We start from the raw sequence: 22,083 nt of genomic DNA, 5'->3' as shown, positions 1-22,083 counted from the left end.
AGCCCTTCTTAAAACAGAGAAAAAAAGCTCAGAAAAAAATCTAGCAGTCCATCAGAAGATAAATGGCTGCACTGTGATATATCCACTTACTGGAACATGACACAGCACTGAAAACATGAGCTACACCTACATTACCAACATCAAAGGAGCTTACATAAAGACAGATTAACTATGTGTGTCCCCCTTCAAATTCATATGTTGACGTCCTAACCCCCAGTATCTCAGACTGTGACTATATTTGGAGATAGCATCTTTAAGGAGGTTATTAAGATATTGACCAAACAGTCAGTCAGTTAAGTTCAGTCGCTCAGTCGTGTCCGACTCTTTGCGACCCCATGAATCGCAGCACGCCAGGCCTCCCTGTCCATCACCAACTCCCGCAGTTCACTCAGACTCACGTCCATCGAGTCAGTGATGCCATCCAGCCATCTCATCCTCTGTCGTCCCCTTCTCCTCCTGCCCCCAATCCCTCCTAGCATCAGAGTCTTTTCCAGTGAGTCAACTCTTCGCATGAGGTGGCCAAAGTACTGGAGTTTCAGCTTTAGCATCATTCCTTCCAAAGAAATGCCAGGGCTGATCTCCTTCAGAATGGACTGGTTGGATCTCCTTGCAGTCCAAGGGACTCTCAAGAGTCTTCTCCAACACCACAGTTCAAAAGCATCAATTCTTCGACACTCAGCCTTCTTCACAGTCCAACTCTCACATTCATACATGACCACTGGAAAAACCATAGCCTTGACTAGACGGATCTTTGTTGGCAAAGTAATGTCTCTGCTTTTCAATATGCTATCTAGGTTTGTTCTAACTTTCCTTCATGGCTGCAGTCACCATCTGCAGTGATTTTGGAGCCCAGAAAAAGGTGGGCCCTAAGCCAATATGACTAGTGTCCTTATAAGAAGAGGAAATTAGGATACAGATAAAGATGCATGAAGGGAAACCCAGTGAAGACACAGAGAGATGATAGCCATCTACAAGCCGAGGAGAGAGGCCTCAGAGGGCACCAACCTGCAGACACCTTAACCTTGGACTTGTAGCCTCCATACTGTGAGAGAATAACTTTCTATTGTTTAAGGCAGTGGTCCCCAACCTTTTTGGCACCAGGGACCGGTTTCATGGAAGACAGTTTTTCTATGGAACAGGGTGGCAGGAGGAGATGGTTTCAGAATGATTCCAGCACATTACATTTATTTTGCATTTTATTTCTATTATTACATTGTGATATATAGGGTCTTCCCAGGTGTCACTAGTGGTGAAGAACCCACCTGCCTGTGCAAGTAGATGTAAGAGACACAGGTTCAATCCCTGGGTCAGGAAGATGCCCTGGAGGAGGGTCCAGCAACCCACCCCAGTATTCTTGCCTGGAGAATCCCATGGACAAAAGAGCCTGGTGGACTACAGTCGATGAGGCCGCAGAGAGATGGACACAACAGAGCAAGTGAACACGCTACCTTATAATATATATGATGAAATAATTATATAATTCACCATAATACAAAACCAGAGGGAACTCTGAGCTTGTTTTCCTGCAGTTAGATGTTACCATCCGGGGATGATGGAAGAGCAATAGGGAGAAGCTGTAAATGCAGATGAAATTTCACTCTCTTGCCTGGTGCTCACCTCCTGCTGTGTGGCCCGGTTCCCAATAGGCCATGGACCAGTATTTTGGCCTTGGACCAGTACTGGACCAATACTGGGTCAGGGACCCCTGATTTAAGGCACCTGGTCCATTCTAGACTGCGGTACTTTGTCACAGCAGCCCTATCGAACTAGACCACACAATACACAATATTAGATATTGTCTCTGGGTGCATATAGCTATGTGTAATGTATGGAAAGCCTCTTGATGAAAGTGAAAGAGGAGAGTGAAAAAGTTGGCTTAAAGCTCAACATTCAGAAAACGAAGATCATGGCATCTGGTCCCATCACATCATGGAAAATAGATGGGGAAACAGTGTCAGACTTTATTTTGGGAGGCTCCAAAATCACTGCAGATGGTGACTGCAGCCATGAAATTAAAAGACACTTACTCCTTGGAAGAAAAGTTAGGACAAACCTAGATAGCATGTTGAAAAGCAGAGACATCACTTTGCCAACAAAGGTCCATCTATTCAAGGCTATGGTTTTTCCAGTGGTCAGGTATGGATGTGAGAGTTGGACTGTGAAGAAAGCTGAGTGTCGAAGAATTGATGCTCTTGAACTGTGGTGTTGGAGAAGACTTTTGAGAGTCCCTTGGACTGCAAGGAGATCCAATCAGTCCATTCTGAAGGAGATCAGCCCTGGGATTTCTTTGGAAGGAATGATGCTAAAGCTGAAACTCCAGTACTTTGGCCACCTCATGGGAAGAGTTGACTCATTGGAAAAGACTCTGATGCTGGGAGGGATTGGGGGCAGGACAAGAAGGGGACGACAGGATGAGATGGCTGGATGGCATCACTGACTCGATGGACATGAGTCTGAGTGAACTGCGGGAGTTGGTGATGGACAGGGAGGCCTGGTGTGCTCCGATTCATGGGGTCACAAAGAGTCGGACACGACTGAGCAACTGAACTGAACTGAACTGAATGTACAGAAAAGAGAATAGAAAGGCCCACCCCAGTCCAACCCCTCCTGTAGGGAGGCATAGAGATTGAGATTGGGGACTTGAGGTTGAAAAGGTAAAGTAAGGCTTTACTGATTATAATAACAAAGTACTTGCACATTATTTGTATATCCATTTAAAAAGCCCTCACTCGTGGTCTTCTATTGACAGCATACACTGTACTTCCCCACCTGCAACCAGCCATCTGTAGAACTTCATTCCCACTCTCACCCCGGAACCTTTCACACCAATTTGCCACACCAGAATATCCCACCCCTCCACAGCCTCCACACCTCTGTCTGTCTTGTTTTTCCCCCTCTGTAAGCCTGGGCTGCTGATTCTCATCCTTCGGAGCCCAGCTCAGCTGTCACTCACAGTAGAAACAGGTTGCTAGAAGTCTTACTTGGCAGATTTTCCCAAGGCCCTGTTCTCTGTCTTTTTCCTTTTATGTCTTTATTTATTTTCATACTCCCAGTGCCCAATCAGTGCCTGTGGCCAAGTAAATGCTCAATAAATGGTTCCAAATGCATCGATGATAGCAACATTTTCTAGCAGGTTGCTTTTTCCTCCAATGTGTCTCAAAGGTCCCACATTCATTCTGTGTGAATTAACAGACTCCCTCAAGACCAGAACTGTAATCACGACATGACCAAGGGCCAAGCCTTCTACTGCTTCTTTCATACAATGGGGATAACAGTATTTCTGAGCTAGCCAAGCCGCATTTACTTTCAATTTTGGTGAAATCAGCTGAGAATGTATTACAATTTATTTTATTCAAGTTCTGTGCCTATAAAGGTCTTCAATTACTTAACTCACAATGCATGCATGCTCAATCGTGTCTGACTCTTTGCGAGCCCATGGACTGTAGCCCGCCAGGCTCCTCTGTCCATGGGATTTTCCAGGCAAAACACTGGGGTGGGTTGACATTCCCTTCTCCTGGGGTTCTTCCTGACCCAAGGATCGAAACTGAGTCTCCTGCACTGCAGGCAGATTCTTTACCATCTGAGTTACCAGGGTTACCCAAAATAGCCCCCATATCAAAAATGCCTCTTGAGCTCTAACTGGAAGGCTCTGCTAACCCAGACCTTACCTCTTCATTGGCTTGGGTGAGCATTCTCTCTCCAGATTGGAGGATGTGTGTTTCACGTGCATTGCATTATAGGAAGTGTGAGTGTAGTCATTTTCGTCGCTGTAGTCAGGACCGAGCAACGTCCGGGCCCACGTCCCCATGTCATAAGGAGGAAGAGTGCCTCCAAATTCAGATGGCAAAAATTCAGGGTGTATTAGCTGGTGGAGGCTGTTTAAGTTGTTTCCGTGCAGGAAAATCTGGAAAGAAAAAATAATAAGCGAGAAAAAATATCCAAAACGTATGATCGAGCACTTAGTCTAATACACAGTCTAGCAGTGACAAAGTAGATGTGTTGTTGGTGATCATGAAGTTTAAAGAGGCATTCAATTTTGTGTCTGTGGCTTAGTCTTCATAAAATGTTAATTTATTGCTCAGAAAAGGGGCTGAATTAATAGTCCTTAAAAATGAAGTTCGTGAATAAATTGGGTATTTTTTGGCCATGGTCCAAATTTATACATATAGTCATCTCTTAATTATCCCTGCAGATGAAAAGAGTAGGAATGTAGACCCTCCAAATCCCTAATCATGCTTCATGCACACCACATTGCACTGTTCTTTTCCTTAAGCTTCCTCTAGACCCTCCTCAATGTTCTCCATCCTTCCCAGGCCTACATCTAGTGGCAAAGGCTTCCTCAATCTGCCCCAGTGACACCTGCCCACTTGACTCTCCCTGATTCTCCAAATTAACTGTTCATTGTGAGATGACTTCTAAGTTTTTCTGATTTGTTCATTGATGTCTTTCTCCCCCATAGGAGAGGGCTTCTCTGTTGGCTCAATCATGAAGAATCTGCTTGCCAATGCAGGAAACACCGGTTCCATTCCTGGGTCTGGAAGATCCCCTGGAGAAGGAAATGGCAGCTCACTCCAGTAGTCTTGCTGGGGTGATCCCATGGATAGAGGAACCTGGTGGGCTACAGTCTATAGGATGGCAAAATAGCTGGACATGACTAAGCAACTCAATAATGAAACAACCCCCTTAGGAACAGCAGGATGCTCAGGAAAGGGACCTTTTTTTTTTTTTTTTTTTAACCCTTTTAATACTCTCCTAGCTCCCAGGGTAGTGTGGGCACAAGGAAAAATCTCAGTCACTTATCTCAGTCACTTCTTAAGCAATGGACTTGGAAACTGACCTGGGAATTTATTGTGAGATGTTTTTGCAACAGTTTTCTATTTCTGTCTGGATTTGCCAATACCCTCAACAAACAAGTTTGCATCTTCGAAGCATATAATGGATGGTAATATAATTAGTCATAGGGGAGAAAACACCCCCAAATAACATTTTGAAACAAATCCATAAAGTGGATAAGCCACAAGTTGATAATTACCATTGCCTGTAATTTAGGAATTGACTCCTGAAAGTTTATTCAAAGTGCATCTGTATAATGACATCGATTCCCACACTTCTTCATGTTGCAGGCTCAATGCACATTAATTGTTCCTGAGTACAGGGTCATAAATTATACACACACATGCACACACTTAACCATGAAGAAATGTATGAATAAATGTGATTTTTAAAATATGTACATATAGTATAATAATATATCATGTAAGTGTTACATTACACTGTTACTACAGGCATCCCTTGCCTATTGTGCTTTGCTGCACTTAACAGATATTACACTTTTTGTAAGCCAAAAGTTTGTGGCAACCTTATATCAAACAAGTCTATTGGTGCCCTTTTTCTAAAGTGTTAGCAAACCTCGTGTCTCTATGTCACATTTTGATAATTCTCTTAATATTTCAAACTCATTCATTATTATTATATTAGTCATGGTGATCTGTGATCAGTGATCTTTGATATAACTATGATAATTTTTGTTGTTGTTTTGTACTTTTAATTAAAGTATGAACATTTTTTAGACATACTATTGCACACTTAATAGACTACAGTATAGTGTAAATGTAACTTTTTTATACACTGGGAAACAGAAAAAAAAACATACATGTGATTTGCTTTTTCATGATGCTTGCTTTTTTCCTGTGGTCTGGAACGTAACTCACAACATGTCTTAAGGGTGTATATTATTAGTATAATGTACTATATAGGTATATAATAAATATTTGCTTTTTATAAAATAAAATTTAGGCTACACTCTGCAGCATATGAGACCTTAGTTCCCTGATCAGGGATCAAACCTGCGGCCCCTGCATTGGAAGGCAGAGCCTTACTCCCTACCTTGCCCTGTTGTACTGAATTTTAACTTGTGATGTAATGACATCATTTACTATGGTTTTTCCTGTGGTCATGTATGGATGTGAGAGTTGGACTGTGAAGGCTGAGTGCCGAGGAATTGATGCTTTTGAATTGTGGTGTTGGAGAAGACTCTTGAGAGTCCCTTGGACTGCAAGGAGATCCAACCAGTCCATTCTGAAGGAGATCAGCCCTGGGATTTCTTTGGAAGGAATGATGCTAAAGCTGAAACTCCAGTACTTTGGCCACCTCATGTGAAGAGTTGACTCATTGGAAAAGACTCTGATGCTGGGAGGGATTGGGAGCAGGAGGAGAAGGGGACGACAGAGGATGAGATGGCTGGATGGCATCACTGACTCGATGGACGTGAGTCTGAGTGAACTGCGGGAGTTGGTGATGGACAGGGAGGCCTGGCGTGCTGCGATTCATGGGGTCACAAATAGTTGGACACGACTGAGTGACTGAACCGAACCGAACCAAATTGAAAGAGGAAGGAGACAAGAAGCTAAGCACTAAAATTCTTCACAAGAATACTGTAGCACTTCAGGAAACAATGTACATTTTCTGACACTGGATGGTTGAGTATGACTGAATTTTAAAAAGAATTTTTTTTTAAGAGATTCACATATTCTGGCTTTTGCAGAATGTCTCAGTAGAGGAATTATAGTATTTGAAATGTGGAAAAGCTGTAGCTAAACACTGGTCCTGGTAGCCACGTACCCACCCAAAACTTCCAGTTCTCAGAGGAAAAGGCACGTTGTTGAAACTGGCCCTCTCTCTGGGGGTCATGTGAGGTGGACGAACTCATCAGGTAGGAAGCGGAATCCCCATTTGTCAGATTCTGTTCTGCACCCAGAGAACCAGGAAGCCCCTTCCTTCAGTGGCAGAGCACACATGCTGGTTGCCTTGTGGGAGGAAATGCCGTGGCTCCTTCCTGAGTAGAAGATGAGGCCACTGGGAAGCACGATGCCATGTTGGGAACCATATAAGGCACTTCTCGGCTCTTATCACCATCCTGAGCCCCAGACAGATCTCAGAATGTCCTAGAATGCCTCTGCCTCCTGAGGCTGGCCAATTCTAGTCCCGGGTTCCACACTCATTTGCGGACAGGAGAATTACCCTGCATCCTATACCCTATGGCAATGTTTCCTAATGATCTGGAAACAGCTGAGCTTTAGGAGTTGGGAACCCTGCAGAGTGTGTATATGTGGCAGGGATCCCCCACGTTATCATTCCCCTCTGAGTACTCTGAGCTCTTCCCAGCATAGAGTTCCTGGGACATAGAGGCTTATATCCGAGCTAAGCTGCTTTACTTGTGTCTGAATCTTTGAGACCCTTTGGACCGTAGCCTGCCAGGTTCCTTTGTCCACGGGATTCTCCACTCAAGAATACTGGAGTGAGTTGCCATGCCCTCTCTCAGGGGATCATCCTAACCCAGGGATTGAACCCATGTCTCTTGCGTCGCCTGCACTGGCAGACAGATTCTTCATCACTAGCGCCACCTGGGAAGCCCAGCAGCCTATATAAGGTGCTGTAAGACTGACTCTTGTTCCCTTAAGAGGTGGTGCCCCTGAGCTAGGTGATAGCTGAAATCAGAACTCTTATAAGAAAAGAGAGCTAAATAGGAAAGATAAATGAGTGTTCCGGAGTCTCTCCTACAAGAATGACTTTATGCTGTGTGTCCCATAAAATTACCCCAGCCACTCTGTGATGTGGGTGTTAGTTTTTCCATTTTATAAATGAGGAAACAGAGATTCAGAGAGGTTAAAGAATGCTGGGTTTCTCAGCTAATCAGAATGCCAGGGGGGAAAAAATCTGCTGGAGGATGCTGGCTTCCCAAATGTCATCAGCTGATGCAATCAAGATTTTAAAAGCCTTTTTCCTGTGAGCATTATTATTTCTAAAGAAGAATGCATTCCCGGCCTCAAGGGTGATGGAGCTGGCAGCTATGACCCAAGAGTCATGAGGGAAAAGGCAAACCATCAACATTCTTCATAGAGATAACACATTCGCAGGACAAAATGTAAGTTCTTAAAATATTCGGTGAACAGGAAGCTGTTTGACCTGGCATCTCCGACAAGCATTTACTGTAAAAGGGGCATCTGGCATTTGCATGCCTTCAACGCTTCCTTTGGTTTGTCACCGGGACTCTAAACTAACCCAGTGCCACTAAATTATTGATTAAATCCAGGCCATTTGCAAAACTCCAGCTGAGGCTCAAAAGCTCAGGGACTGCAGAAAAGCCAAAACAAAAAACAAAAACAACCATAGTGAAAAATAAAGACAGAGGGAGACTGAGTGGAGGGGCTCTGCAGTTGTCCCTCTGAACCTCCCCTTGTTGGGTTTTGCTTTCATTACCCGTTTCCTGGTCTTGTCTTTAAGGAATGGCTTGATGAGCGTGTACAGGGCATGAATGTACCAGGGCTGGTTGACAAAATGGACTCCTCCAAAGCGGGCAGGAAAGCTGTCCTGGGTGGAAAGAGAGAAACACACAGTGATCAGCACGCATCACAGGTTAGATGGGCCTAGCAGGACCGCCTCCTAGAGGGCCTGCTGCTTCTCAGGAATTGAAACATCAGCGAATGGTGGAAGAGAGGGGAAACACACCTACCTCCCGTTTGTTAAGGTTCCCTCTGTTCCATCGTGTCTCTGTTCCCCTGCAGCTCCACAACTCTCATGCATCAGGCCTGACATTTCTGAGTCACAATCATGTGACCACTGACACTGCACTGGGACATTTGCACTGGATGGTGAAGGGGCTGGGATTCTCCGTGACATCAGAGAACCCAGGCTTCAGTTCTCACGAGCCCTACAAGATGGCTCTGTTTACCCTCAATCTCTGCTTTCCAGCTCCAGCCCTCCCCGGTGAGGGATCATGACCATAACTAAACCTTCTGGGTGATGGAGGCTGTGTAGGAAGCAGGTGGAAAAGGATTTCAAAGGCTGTTCAGAGTTGGGGCTCCCTGAAGTCCTTCATGGTCTGACAATGTTCAATATTTGTGGCTTCTTTTTCACCGATTTCAGAACTAGCTCCTTATTTCATCCCGGGACTCACCCTCCCCCAGTAGGTTCCAGGGACAGACACACGCTCACTGATGGGCTAGCAGACTCCTCTAACTGAGGTCCTCTTTTTTTGCAGATGAACACGTGAAGGGTGTATATTATTAGTATAACATACTATGTAAGTATATAATAAATATTTGCTTTTTATAAAATAAAATTTAGTTTTTTTAATATAGGAAATATAAATACTTTTTAAAATGTTTCTAATTTTAGAATCCAGCTCAGGGCATAAGCTTAGAAACTGAGAAGTTGCTCTGGGTGCTAATTAGACCCACAGAACAAAGGACCTTGACCATGAACCCTGAGCTAGTCCCATAGCACCAGGTTCTCTGCTCCTGAGGGAGGGCTTCTGAAGATTGCATTCTCTGTTGTTAATGGAATTAAAAAGAAGAAACATCTAACGTGATTTGAATTGCCAAACATTATGGCTGTCAATTTTACAGCAACAAACATCTTTGTAGAATGTTAGCGAGATGGAGTGAAAGCAGAAGTCTCCTTTCTGAGCTAACAGTTCAGGCCACTGGCTGCTCCTTGCAGTGTATGAAATGCCCTGTGTGGATCTTTTTTAGTAACAAGGGAAGAGAGTTATTAACTTTTTTCAGAACCCTTTGAGTCTATAGGCTCCCTGGGCATTTTCTACACTGAGACCTAGTTTCCAATGTAACTACATGGAACTGTGCTTAAAGGTTGACCTTTAAAAAAACTTAACAATAATTTTGCCTCTATCTAGACAAACAATAATTTTGCCTCTATTTCTAGACATTTTACGGGCTTCCCAGGTGGCACAAGTGGTAAAGGACCCGCCTGCCAGTGCAGGAGACACAAGAGACGTGGGTTTGATCCCTGGGTCAGGAAGATCCCCTGCAGGAGGGCACGGCAAACACACTCCAGTGTTCTTGCCTGGAGAATCTCAAGGACAGAGGAGCCTGGCAGGCTGCAGTCCATTGAGGCGCAAAGATTTAGACATGACTGAAGCAACTTAGCTCGCACATAAGCCTCCAGAGTTGACACGACTGAAGGGACTTAGCATACACTCAGACATTTTACAGAGTACAAAGTAGTATTTTGAAGCTTAAACTAGACAATTTCAATTAAAGGTCTTCGTTCTGCGGGTCTTTGTGTATTTTTTGTTTCATTTATTCTATCTTTTGAAAACTTAATGAAACCACCAAGTAAGGGTGGAAAGATGTTTATACCCATTTGTACATTTGTCAAGAGTTCACACTATTTCAAGTGCAAATTCAGAAAGGTGAAAGTTATTAATAAGATTTTCTTTTCTCTTTTAGGTGCAGCTTGGGATCTAAAAATTCACTGGTTTCTTAAAAAGAAAGACCTTTCCCAGAAGTTTTTTCTTTGCAATGAGTGCTAAGCAATAACCTCAGTCTTTTGGGGCCTCTTGAGCTTGTTAATTCAGAACTAAAAATAACTGTAATTCATTGTCTTACATGCTACATGTGGGTTCTGGGGCTGTAGAAGCAGAATGAAAGCAAAGGGTTTATCTGTAAGCCAGGGTTTTAGAATCTTTTCCAGTTGTGAAAGGAAGCAGAATCCTATGGTCCTTGCCCCACCCACCAGGTCCTCTGTCTGCCTTTTGTTTGTGGAAAACTTCAGTAAAAAAATACGTTTAATCAGAGAAGTGAGAAATGTGGAAACAAAGGAAAACAGTGCAAGGAGACTAAGTAACAATAATATGGTCATGAAACATAGTCAAGGACCTTTAGTTCTTTCTCCAGGGCTGTAGATAATATTCTGGGCCACATCCTGTGAGCTGTCTTGTAGATACTCAAACATCAGATGGAGAAGTTAACTACATGATGACCAGACTGTACCCAGGACATGAGCTGCCACCATTCCGAGAACTGGCCACAAAGAAATGGAACAAATGGACCCTGGAACTGAAGATTAACTCTACCTAAAACAACCAAGATGATGCTGGTCAGACCACCCATGACCAATTGGAAGACGACTGTCAGAGCTGACTGCTATTTCTGCATGTAGCCCCCCTCCTCCTGTCGATAAAAGCTCTTGCCCCACTGGGTGCCACTGGTGGGAGTGGGAGGAGTAGGCTTTTGGACGAATGTCCGTTACCCTCCCCTCCAGTTGTCAGCATCTGAAATAAAGCAAACTTTCCTTTCTACCAACCTGGCCTGTTTATTGGCTTTTGAGCAGTGAGCAGCCAAACTACACACATTCCTTCGGTAAGAATACGGCCAGTAAGAAGGTTTTTATTTCTCTTGAGAATCTATTTATTAAATTTCTAGTTTGGTAAAATGGAAGAAAACCCCTATAAATAATACTGCACAGGCACTAGGTAAAATCTCAAAGAAAATATTAACCTTTAAAAAAAATCTAGAGAGTCTTAATTTTAGTCTATGGAAACTCAGTTCTCAAAGACAGCAACACTGTCTTCAGAAGAGACTGAAAGATAAAACAGAGCTGAGACCTGCCAGTTGTCTGTCTGTGATTCATCCTGGTTTTGAGTCTACTATCTTAAAGGTGTAGGATTTTATTGAGGTTGGCTTCTCATTCAGATTGGCAAAGAAATATGTTCAGTAATGCATGTAAAATCCTATGCTTTGATTTTGAGATTTTGACACAGGCTTATTTTTCTTCAGGTCCCTTCTATAAAATTCAAATGAAGGCCCTTCTGTACAATAAGTGTGCTCAGTCACTCAGTCGTGTCCGACTCTTTGCGACCCCATGGACTGTCACCCACCAGGCTCCTCTGTTCGTGGGATTGTCCAGGCAAGAATACTGGAGTGGGTTGCCATTTCCTCCTCCAGGAGAGTCTTCCTGACTCAGGGATCAAACCTATGTCTCTTGTGTCTCCTGCATTGGCAGGGGTTCTTTACCTGGAGTGGGTTCTTTGCCACTAGAGCCACCTGGAAAGCCCATTTGTGTAATAAGGTCAATGTGCAAATGTCCCTAGTATCCTTGAATGAGCCTGACTGCATTATTCATAATGGGGTGAGTGTGTGTGTGTGTGTGTGTGTGTGTGTGTGTGTATTATGCACAGGGAAAGATGAGGGAAGAAAAAAATTAACAAACACAACCATCTTTTATGCAATGCCCATCATTGTTACTCATTTTGCCTAATCTCACCAGCAAACCACAGATAAAGGAGAAATAGTCTGTCCCACAAATGTCTCCCAGGACCCCAGGGGATCCACCATCCTCACAGAGGTGCATTTCGTAGGGGCTGGAGCAGATTTATCTCAAGACAGTAAACTTTGATACTATGACCGTATAACATTTTGTTTTTTGAGTTCTTGGCAACTAAACTCTATGCTCCAAAAACATACTCCAGGTTCAAGAAAATGGTGTCAACCATTAGATTCTTGGGGAAAAAGGAGCAGTTTTGGCCCCTTGCTGTTAGGGAACTCATGATTTGTGAATTTTAAAATTTCTTTTGCAGGTGTGCTTGTCGTCATCCACATAGCATGATTTCCTCTATCTCTGGTTACGCATTTTAAGTATCTTGTAACACCATGAGATTTCTGGTCTCAAACACTTCTCAGTCTATGCCTATGTGTTAGGATAACCCAACTGGCACAACAACAACAAAAGAAAATGGCATTAATTTTTGTGCATTTATCGTAAAAATATAATATTTCAAATTATAAATATATTCAAATCATAAAACTTATCTTTCCCTCGGTTTATTTTAAATTAATTCATTTCCTTATTACAAAAAATTTACCCATTCTAGAAAAGTATGAAATAGATTTAAAAAGCATTAATGGAAAAATTAGAAAATACAAGAAGAAAGAAGAAACGAAGAAACACCTACCATCCCACTGCAAAAGTCATACTGTTACTGTTTTCTAACATTCAGGACAGCCTATGTTATGCTTTAGTAACACACATCCCCTGCTCTTTATCACTGAAAACTGTGAAGCTGTATTTGTCCCTCACAGGAAATGTCCCTGCGGGGTCGGCAGGACCTGGCTGGATTTGCTCAGCCCAGGACGCAGCCTCCCTGGGTGCGTTAGCACTGCTCACCACACTGCGGGAAACCACATGGGGATCACACCTTTGCTCTTAAGGCTGGTGGCCAGAAGTGACATGCTTCAGCTGTCACAGGCCAAAAACGTGCCTGCATCCTAGGGAATCAATAAGTAGAATTCTACCTCTGGCTGGTAAAGACCACAAGCATTGATGAACAGCACTAATGATTACCCAAGCTCTCCTTTCCCTCCCTTCACTTCCTTCATTATTTATTTATTTATTACTTATTTGGCTGCACTGGGTCTCAGTGGCAGCACGTGGGATCTTCAATCTTCATCTACATGCAGAATCTTTAGTTGTGATAAGTGACATCAAGTTCCCTGACCAGGGATCAAACTCGGGCCCCCTGAATTGGGAGTGTGGAATCTTAGCCCCTGGGCCACCAGGGAAGTCCCCTTCTTTCTTTCTAAATGGGATAATTTTTTTTACATTGGACTTAATTGATGGCCTACTTGATGCTTGTGAAATAATATCAGATAATCAGTATCAAATAATAAAAATTAGAGTTTACAGAATAGACGGGAAAAACATAAAATTGCCTTTCTTTAGTGTCTTTAATTTTTCACTCAAAATCAGTTTAGACCTTGCACCTCTTCAATTTAGCACATACATATGATTGTATGCCTATAGGACAAACACTGGATTGTATTCCTTAAAGCACTTGGTGGAAATCGTCATTGTCATGGCTTTCTAGGATTTTGACTCCTTTTCCCACTTTCTCTGGCTAAGCTCTAGTTACACCCTAAGTTGCTGAGGTCAGGTTTGTGTTCCTTGGTGTCCTTTTTTAATATTTATAGTCATGCCTCTCTAGCATTTTTCTTCAGAATTGTAGTGACACAAGAGGTAGCTTGGCATGCTAACATCACTATAATCAATCCTTTCTCTAGCCTTTAAGTCACACAAATACATGTTCACACTGGACAAAGTAGCAAGCATTTCTTTCAAACCAGTCCCCAAGGCATTCTAACTCCACATTCAAAGAGTGCTACCTCGAAATCCCTCTTAAATGGAACACTGATTCAATGAATGACGTGAAAATCTGAGGTCAGGATTCCCTCTTTGCTTTTTGAAAACTCAGAGAAGGCTAGTCTCATCCATCTACCTTATTTCCCTTTATCAGATAAATAGCATCACCTCTGAGTGTTATTAAAATAAGTATCTGATACCAGAAAGAGTAGAAAGTAGAGTAACACTGACTTGAAGGAAGCAGGTGCCAGTGACCAAAAAAGTGATGGAGTAATAAGAAATAGGTTTGAACATGTAGGAAAAAAAGTTTTTAAGAATTTGGGAAAGTTAGTCGAGTGGGATAAATTCAACTAGGAAAGAGGAGACAGAGGAGGGTCTACTGTACATTCTATTGTGGATTAAGTATTAGAGATGGGTTTGTTTTTATTGTGGAAAATAAGAGGGTGAATCAGAGTCACAGCAACATGGGCGAGGCATGACTCTTTCAATGAAGTGCCAGGTATGTGGGCCAAGGGAAGATAAGGTAAGTAAGTGTTAGTCACTGAGTCATGTCTGACTCTTTGTGACACTACTGACTGTAGCCTGCCAGGCTCCTCTCTCCATGGAATTCTCCAAGCAAGATTACTGGAGTGGGTTGCCGTGCCCTCCTCCAGGGGATCTTCCTGATCCAGAATGAGGGCCAGGGGAACGACCAGTGAACTCAGGACTGAGGTTAACTAAAGAATCAAGGTCAACTCCCTGGAAGGAATTCCCAGGGAGACAATAACTGATAATGCCCTGTTTGATGGATTAAAGGGTAACAAGAGAGATCCTTGTGGTGATGAAAATGTTCTATCACTGCGCTGTGTCCTTGTCAATATACTGGTTGCTCTACAGCTCTGTCGTTCTGCAAGATGTTGCCAGTGGGGAAAACTAAATAAAAGTTATATGGGATGTCTCTGTATTATCTCTTAGAACTGCATGTAGGTCTACAATTACTTCAAAACAAAAATTTTTAATGTGATTACCGTGAATATTTCAAACTCCCCCAAATAGTAGTCGCCATTTTCTTAAGCATAGTAGAAACATTGCTAAGGCTGATCTTTTCTGCCTTATGGGAAATTTTAAACAAAAAATGTGAGAGTTGGACCATAAAGAAGGAGGAGTGCTGAAGAACTGATGCTTTTGAATTGTGGTGTTGGAGAAGGCTCTTGAGAGTCCCTTGAATTGTAAAGAGATCAGACCAGTCAGTCCTAAAGGAAATCTCAACCTTGACTATTCATTGGAAGGACTGATGCTGAAGCTGAAGCTCCAATACTTGGTCTCTGATGAGAAGAATAGACTCATCAGGTCTTGAAAAGACCCTGATGCTGGGAAAGATTGAAGGGAAAAAGAGAAGGAGGATGAGATGGTTAGATAGCATCACTGACTCAATGGACACGAGTGAGCAAATTCCAGGAAAGAGTGAAGGACAGAGGAGCCTGGCATGCTGCAGTTGATTGGGTTGCAAAGAATCAGACACGACTGAGCGACTGAGAAAGAACAATACAGAAGCACATTCTGAGAGGCTCTTCTTAATTTTCTTTGGGAGTCTGGGACAGCATTAAGTGATTCTTGCAATCCATCAGAAATACCCTTCATGTTTAAATGGGCACTTTATTTTCACACTGGCACTCTTTAAGCATCACTCAGATGCCTTTTCTCATGTTTGATCAGAATTGAGGAGCAATATCGTAGAGGCAAACTGTTTCCTCTCTATTTCTTTGACGTTCAGATACAGATGTTACAGGTGGTAGTTGGCCGAGTTTCCTGCTGGATAATGAAGTACTTGCTCCTGTGACTGGCTAAAATTTGAAATGCCTGCAGGCTAACATACTTTCAACAGGGTTTAAGACATGTGTGACCTCAACATCATGGTACCCTTAGAGGCTTGGGGAGCTCTGCTCACTCTGTCTGCCCTCTCTCCCATCCTCCTCCTTCTACTGCTTTTACGTGGAAATTGGAATAGGACCACTCAAATTCACAAATACCCTCCCAACTTCTATTAAAATTCCTCTGAAACCCAAAGACAAAGAAGAAAAGAGAGATGATGAGCATGTTAGCTGTCTTTTAGAGTGTCTGCCTCTTCCCCTTTGGTAGCTCTGAGCATCTCCTTTCATTCATAAAACTGCACGTATGTGGGTCTGCGAGCACCACAAAGAAACGAGCGTGTAGTTAGGATTTATCTCTTCAGTACGTGCATGTCCTACTAATGATGCCCATTTCCCACATCAAAGCAGACAGATAAAAACATTTTGAGCAGCATAAATGGGCTTCACTGATGCAAGAGAGCCTTCTAAAAATGCTATATTTCATGGCGATGGGTTTCTATTACACCACGTGGTACTCATTAGTGTGAAAGTCACATATCCACCTATTTGCAAGGAAATGGAGAACTTATGCCATAGCAGCTACACACCAAATGCTTTACCTACATCAGTTGCAAGTAGGAGAGAGAACAGAGCATACTTACTGAGGAAACCACTGAGCAATAGCTCCCACTGACTATGAACAATGAATTTTCTTTGAATATATGTTTCTGGAGATGGAAATGGCAATGCACTCCAGTATTCTTGCCTGGAAAATTCCATGGACAGTCCATGGGGATTGCAAAAGAGTCGGACATGACTTAGCGACTAAACAACAGAAACCAAAAATGTTCCTGGAAGGCGTCATTGATTTCTGAGAAGCTGTACCAACTCAGTGTTCTCTTGGCGGTAGGAAGGGCTTGGGCTCTTTATGCAGGTTCAGAGCAGGACATGTGAGAGATTGAAATTCTTTCTCTGCAGATCCTAGAACCATTATAATCTTGTGGCAATTATTCTAAACAGACTAGGCAAAATTGGCCTCTGTCACACCAGCCCAGAGCAGCAGATCAAGCTCAGAAACTTCCCTGGCTACAACCGATGCCATGTTCCTTGCTGTTCTTTTCAATTCAATTCGATCCTGCTCAACAGTTCACCGGCAGATACTGAGCTCCTCTTACGAGTGAAATGCAAGGGTACAGGAGTACAGACCTACTCCTGTCTCTAATTCATCTATCGTCCAGTGGGAGAGACAGGGAAATAGAGACACTTCGTGTGAGAGAAAGACACAGAACTCAGAGGTTAGCTGCTGTGGTTTATGGTAGTTTCCTGTGTCTGTGTGCTCAATCACTCGGTTGTGTCCAGCTCTCCATGGCCTTATGGACTGTGCCCACCAGGCTCCTCTGTCCATGGGATTGGCCAGGCAAGAATACTGGAGTGGGTTGCCGTTTCCTGCCTCAGGGGATCTTCCTAACCCAGGGATTGAACCTGGGTCTGCTGCATTGGCAGGTAGATTCTTTACCACTAGTGCCACCTGGGAAGCCCTATTGTAGTTTCCTGGAACAGAGCTAATAAACAGCATAGAAAGCCAGAGGCGGAGATCAAATAAAGCTTTCTATAAAGAGCTAACCAAAGATTTGGTGATTAATAAATGTATGTGACTATGTTTGAGAGTCTTCAAGGGTTTATCTGCCACCAGGAATCCCTACGTTTTTCCTAGCCCCACTGTTTCCTATGAATGAGCTTGAATAGATAATCTCTATTTCAAGAATTAAAAAAAAAAATAATTTAAAGGAAGGAAAGGGGGGAGGAAGGAAGGAAGGAAATTAGATTAAAAATTATCTATCTTGTGGTATGTGCCTATCAAATTTTTGCCAAGACAACAGAAAATGTGACTAAAATTTAAAGAGTATTCCAAGACAACAAAAATGTGACTAAATGTAAACAGTGTTCAAGAGGGAGGGGATATATATGTGTCATTGTGGCTGATTCATGTTCTTGTATGGCAGAGCCAACATAACATTGTAAAGCAATCTTCTTCCAATTAAAAAATAAATTAAAAAAATAACGAGTATGATATAAGATGAGATATATAAAAATTTCCTGATAGATACTAAGTGCTCAGTTTTTAGCTCAAGGCTATGGTTTTTCCTGTGGTCATGTATGGATGTGAGAGTTGGACTGTGAAGAAAGCTGAGCGCCCAAGAATTGATGCTTTTGAACTGTGGTGTTGGAGAAGACTCTTGAGAGTCCCTTGGACTGCAAGGAGATCCAACCAGTCCATTCTGAAGGAGATCAGCCCTGGGATTTCTTTGGAAGGAATGATGCTAAAGCTGAAACTCCAGCACTTTGGCCACCTCATGCGAAGAGTTGACTCATTGGAAAAGACTCTGATGCTGGGAGGGATTGGGGGCAGGAGGAGAAGGGGACGACAGGATGAGATGGCTGGATGGCATCACTGACTCAATGGACGTGAGTCTGAGTGAACTCTGGGAGTTGGTGATGGACAGGGAGGCCTGGCGTGTTGCGATTCATGGGGTCGCAAAGAGTCGGACACGACTGAGCGACTGATCTGATCTGATCTGATCTGAAAGTACCTTTATTGATGTTAATGTTTTCTCTTAAATTACAATATATCTATTAAGACTTTAATATCTTAGTGCACTTACTTATTACAAGAGTAGTTACAGACCGAAGATATTTGTGTCATCAAAAGTAGAACATCTGCCAAAAGGTTACCCTAATTTCTACCTCACAGGTGGTAGACAAGTTTTTAGAAAATCAACTATATATTTTTTTACTTCGTATTTAATAGAGCTCCAAATAAGAGGACTGCATTCTTCCTGGGTTCTGGCAATCTCATTGCTGGCCAGGCAAGGTGTCCAAGGAGGCGACTGTCCTCAAGGAGGTGACCGTTGGGAGAAGAGAAGGGGCAGACAGCACACCCATCCAGCCTGGCCAGTCTGCATCAGCAGAGCTGAGCTCAACCAAGTTAGCCAGTCAGTTCAGTCACTCAGTCGTGTCCGACTCTTTGGGACCCTATGGATTGCAGCATGCCAGGCTTGCCTGTCCATCACCAACTCCAAGAACTCACTCAAACTCATGTCCATTGAGTCGGTGATGCCATCCAACCATATCATCCTCTGTCATCCCTTCTCCTCCCGACTTCAATCTTTCCCAGCATCAGGGTCTTTTCCAATCAGTCAGTTCATCACATCAGGTGGCCAAAGTATTGGAGCTTCAACATCAGCATCAGTGTTTCCAATGAATATTCAGGACTGATTTCCTTTAGGATTGACTCACTGGATCTTCTTGCAGTCCAAGGGACTCTCAAGAGTCTTCTCCAACACAGTTCAAAACATCAGTTCTTTGGTGCTCAGCTTTCTTTATAGTCCAACTCTCACATCCATACATGACTACTGGAAAAACTGTAGCTTTGACTGAATGGACCTTTGTCAGTAAAGTCAAGTCTCTGCTCTTTAATATGCTGTTTAGGCTGGCCATAGCTTTTCTTCCAAGTAGTAAGCGTCTTTTAATTTCATGGCTGCAGTTACCATCTGCAGTGATTTTGGAGCCCCCAAAAATAAAGTCTGTCACTGACTCCATTGTTTCCCCATCTATTTCCCATGAAGTGATGGGACCAGATTCCATGATCTTGTTTTTTGAATACTGAGTTTTAAGCCAACTTTTTCACTTTCTTCTTTCACTTTCATCAAGAGGCTGTTTAGTTCTTCTTCCCTTTCTGCTATAAGGGTGGTGTCATTTCTCCCATCAGGAAGCTTCCATAAGCCTCTCATCCTTCTCCATCAGAGGGCAGACAGAATGAAAACCACAATCACAGAAAACTAACCAAACTGATCACATGAATCACAGCCTTGTCCAACTCAATGAAACTGAGCCATGTTGGGTAGGGCCACCCAAGACAAAGAGGTCTTGGTGGAGAGTTCTGACAAAGCATGGTCCCCTGGAGAGGGGAATGGCAAACCACTTCAGTATTCTTGCCTTGAGAACCCCATGGACAGTAGGAAAAGGGAAAAAGATATGATACTGAAAGATGAACTCCCCAGGTCAGTAGGTGCCCAGTATGCTACTGGAGAAGAGTAGAGAAATAGCTCCAGAAAGAATGAAGAGAGCTCAACCAAAGGAAACTTAATTTGCCATAAAAATCACTACTGCTCCTCTAACCACAGTGACCTTTAAAAGGGCTTATATTTGACTATTAAACAGTAAATACATTGTGATAAGAACCCAATACTTCATCTTCATGTTTCCCTTGGGGCCCTTATGTGGTAAATAGATGATACTGACTCATTATTTTAAAGCCAATTCATGAAGAAATCTAGATTGCTTGAATGACTGATTTGTCCAAGAAATCAATGCCAGAGGGTATGATTTTCTTCACCCTTTAGTCCTGAGACTCACAAAACTATGATGTCTCTTAAAGAAAGCAGCATGGTGGAAGGAACACAGAGGTCATTCAAAGCAAATCTTTTGGCAAATTTTCAACTTTTAACCACACAAATAAATATGGTCTGTAACCAAGCTTGTAATATGTGTAACAAGATATTAAAGTCTTAGTAGATAAATTCTAATTTAAGGGAAAACATTAAAATCAACAAAGATAATGATAGCTAAAAATTGAGCACTTAGTATCTGCCAGGAAATTTTATACATGTTATCTCATATTATACTCTTTACAATCTTATGTAAGTATAATATTAATATATGTATCTATATTATCCCAATTTTACAGATGAGGAAGCATAGTCTTATTAGAGTAGTTAAAAACTTGCCCAAGTTGACGCATCAAGTAAGAGACTGAATGAATATGAATCCAGGACTGTCAGTTCCTATAGTTGAAGCTTGTATCTCCTACCGTATTTTCACATAAACTATATGTCAGCAAAATTTGGACTGGCGTTAATCTTCATAGGGGTTTTAAAGCTGCATAAGCTTACTAATTGAGATAAAACAAACATTTCAAAGTATAAACTTCAAATCCTAATTAAAATTCCTTAATCTTGCATTAGCTGTGAGCACTTCACATGATCTTTACAAGAGGACGGTTCTCATGGTCTGAAAGCTTTGTCATGTAAAGAGTTACAGTTGTCATTAGAACAAAATGAACAAGCATTTCTAATGAACACTCTGGAAGTTTTAAAGCTAAACCAGACTGGTTCTGCCTTATTAGGGAGCATTGTACTAGCACAGTTATAATTTTAACACAGTCTCATTCTGTAGGAGATGTGAGTCAGCTGGAAATTTTCTTGTGTTTGAACACACTTTATTTTCTAATCACTAAATACACAGCACTTTTCCATATCAAAAACTACCAATAACTCATCTCAGAAATAAACAGTAGGAAGGATTCTATTAAGACAAAACCACAACATTTGTTTGTGGTATGCTCCTTCCTCCTTGTGATGGAGTTGGTGGAGCTCATCAGTACCCTGATCTCCTCCTGGGAGCTTGGCTAAACTACATTTCCCAGCCCTACCTGTTACAAGATGAAGCATATGACTACGTTCTGGAGACTGGAATGTAGGTGGACGTAAGATTCACCACTTTCAGACTCAAATTATATGTGACTCTTCCATGCTCTTTTTCTCTCTTGCATGTGACTGGAAATGAAGGACTCTGACACCCTGGAAGACTGGGGAGCCCCAGAATGCACAAAGCCCCAACCCATGAGCTCCTTGTGCAAGGAGAATCCATGCTCAGGAAAGCTGCCTAACCAGGAACAGCAGGTAAAAACTAAACTTTCATTCTCTTAGTAAAACCAAGTGCACCTATGTTTGTCTGAGGTTAGGAGAGAGCAGAATCTTTTCTTTAAATGGGACCATGTTAAGCCCTGATTTGGTGTCGTCTTAAGAGCAGGGCGCCAGTGATGTCAGAACCCATGGAGATAACTAGTAGATCACTGTGGACTGAATGAGTCAGGTGGCACCTGAACAAAGCCCAGGTCTCATTTTACACACTCAGAGAGGACTGCTTTTTACTGCCTGTATATGAGGGCCACTTTGCTCAGTAAACAAACAAAAAACAAACCTTGAACGTGGAGGGTAAATCATTGATCTGGGGGAATTTTCTTTTCTTTGAAAAACTAGCTCATACACTTCTTTTTTAAGCTCATCTGTCTGCCACGCAGAATGGGCCCTATTTCATCTTGTAGCCACTTACTCCACTATCTGAAGGAAATTCTTGCTAAATCCTACCACAGCTGCAACTACCCAAATGGTGCCGTGAAATTCAGCATTCGATTTAAGCATCTCTAGAGATCATGTATTCACATTTTTATGATTCATAAAGACATCCACAAAAG

At 42.5% G+C, this 22,083-nt stretch overlaps 1 protein-coding gene across 1 annotated transcript in view; it reads right to left on the bottom strand.

Moving 5' to 3' along the window:
• The window catches only part of CLVS1 (clavesin 1), a 175,207-nt gene that overhangs the window by 28,972 nt on the left and 124,152 nt on the right, over positions 1 to 22,083 (bottom strand). The window contains exons 4-5 of the mRNA XM_070802587.1: positions 8,260 to 8,370; positions 3,669 to 3,904 (exon numbers count right to left, since the gene is read on the bottom strand). Of these exons, the coding sequence (XP_070658688.1) occupies positions 3,669 to 3,904; positions 8,260 to 8,370 (347 nt within the window). The remainder of the gene's footprint in view (positions 1 to 3,668; positions 3,905 to 8,259; positions 8,371 to 22,083) is intronic.

Source organism: Bos indicus, chromosome 14, assembly GCF_029378745.1.
Source record: "Bos indicus isolate NIAB-ARS_2022 breed Sahiwal x Tharparkar chromosome 14, NIAB-ARS_B.indTharparkar_mat_pri_1.0, whole genome shotgun sequence".
Taxonomy (NCBI): Eukaryota; Metazoa; Chordata; class Mammalia; order Artiodactyla; family Bovidae; genus Bos; species Bos indicus.
Note: the sequence above shows the minus strand (reverse complement) of the source record. Positions and strands in the feature narration are given on the sequence as shown.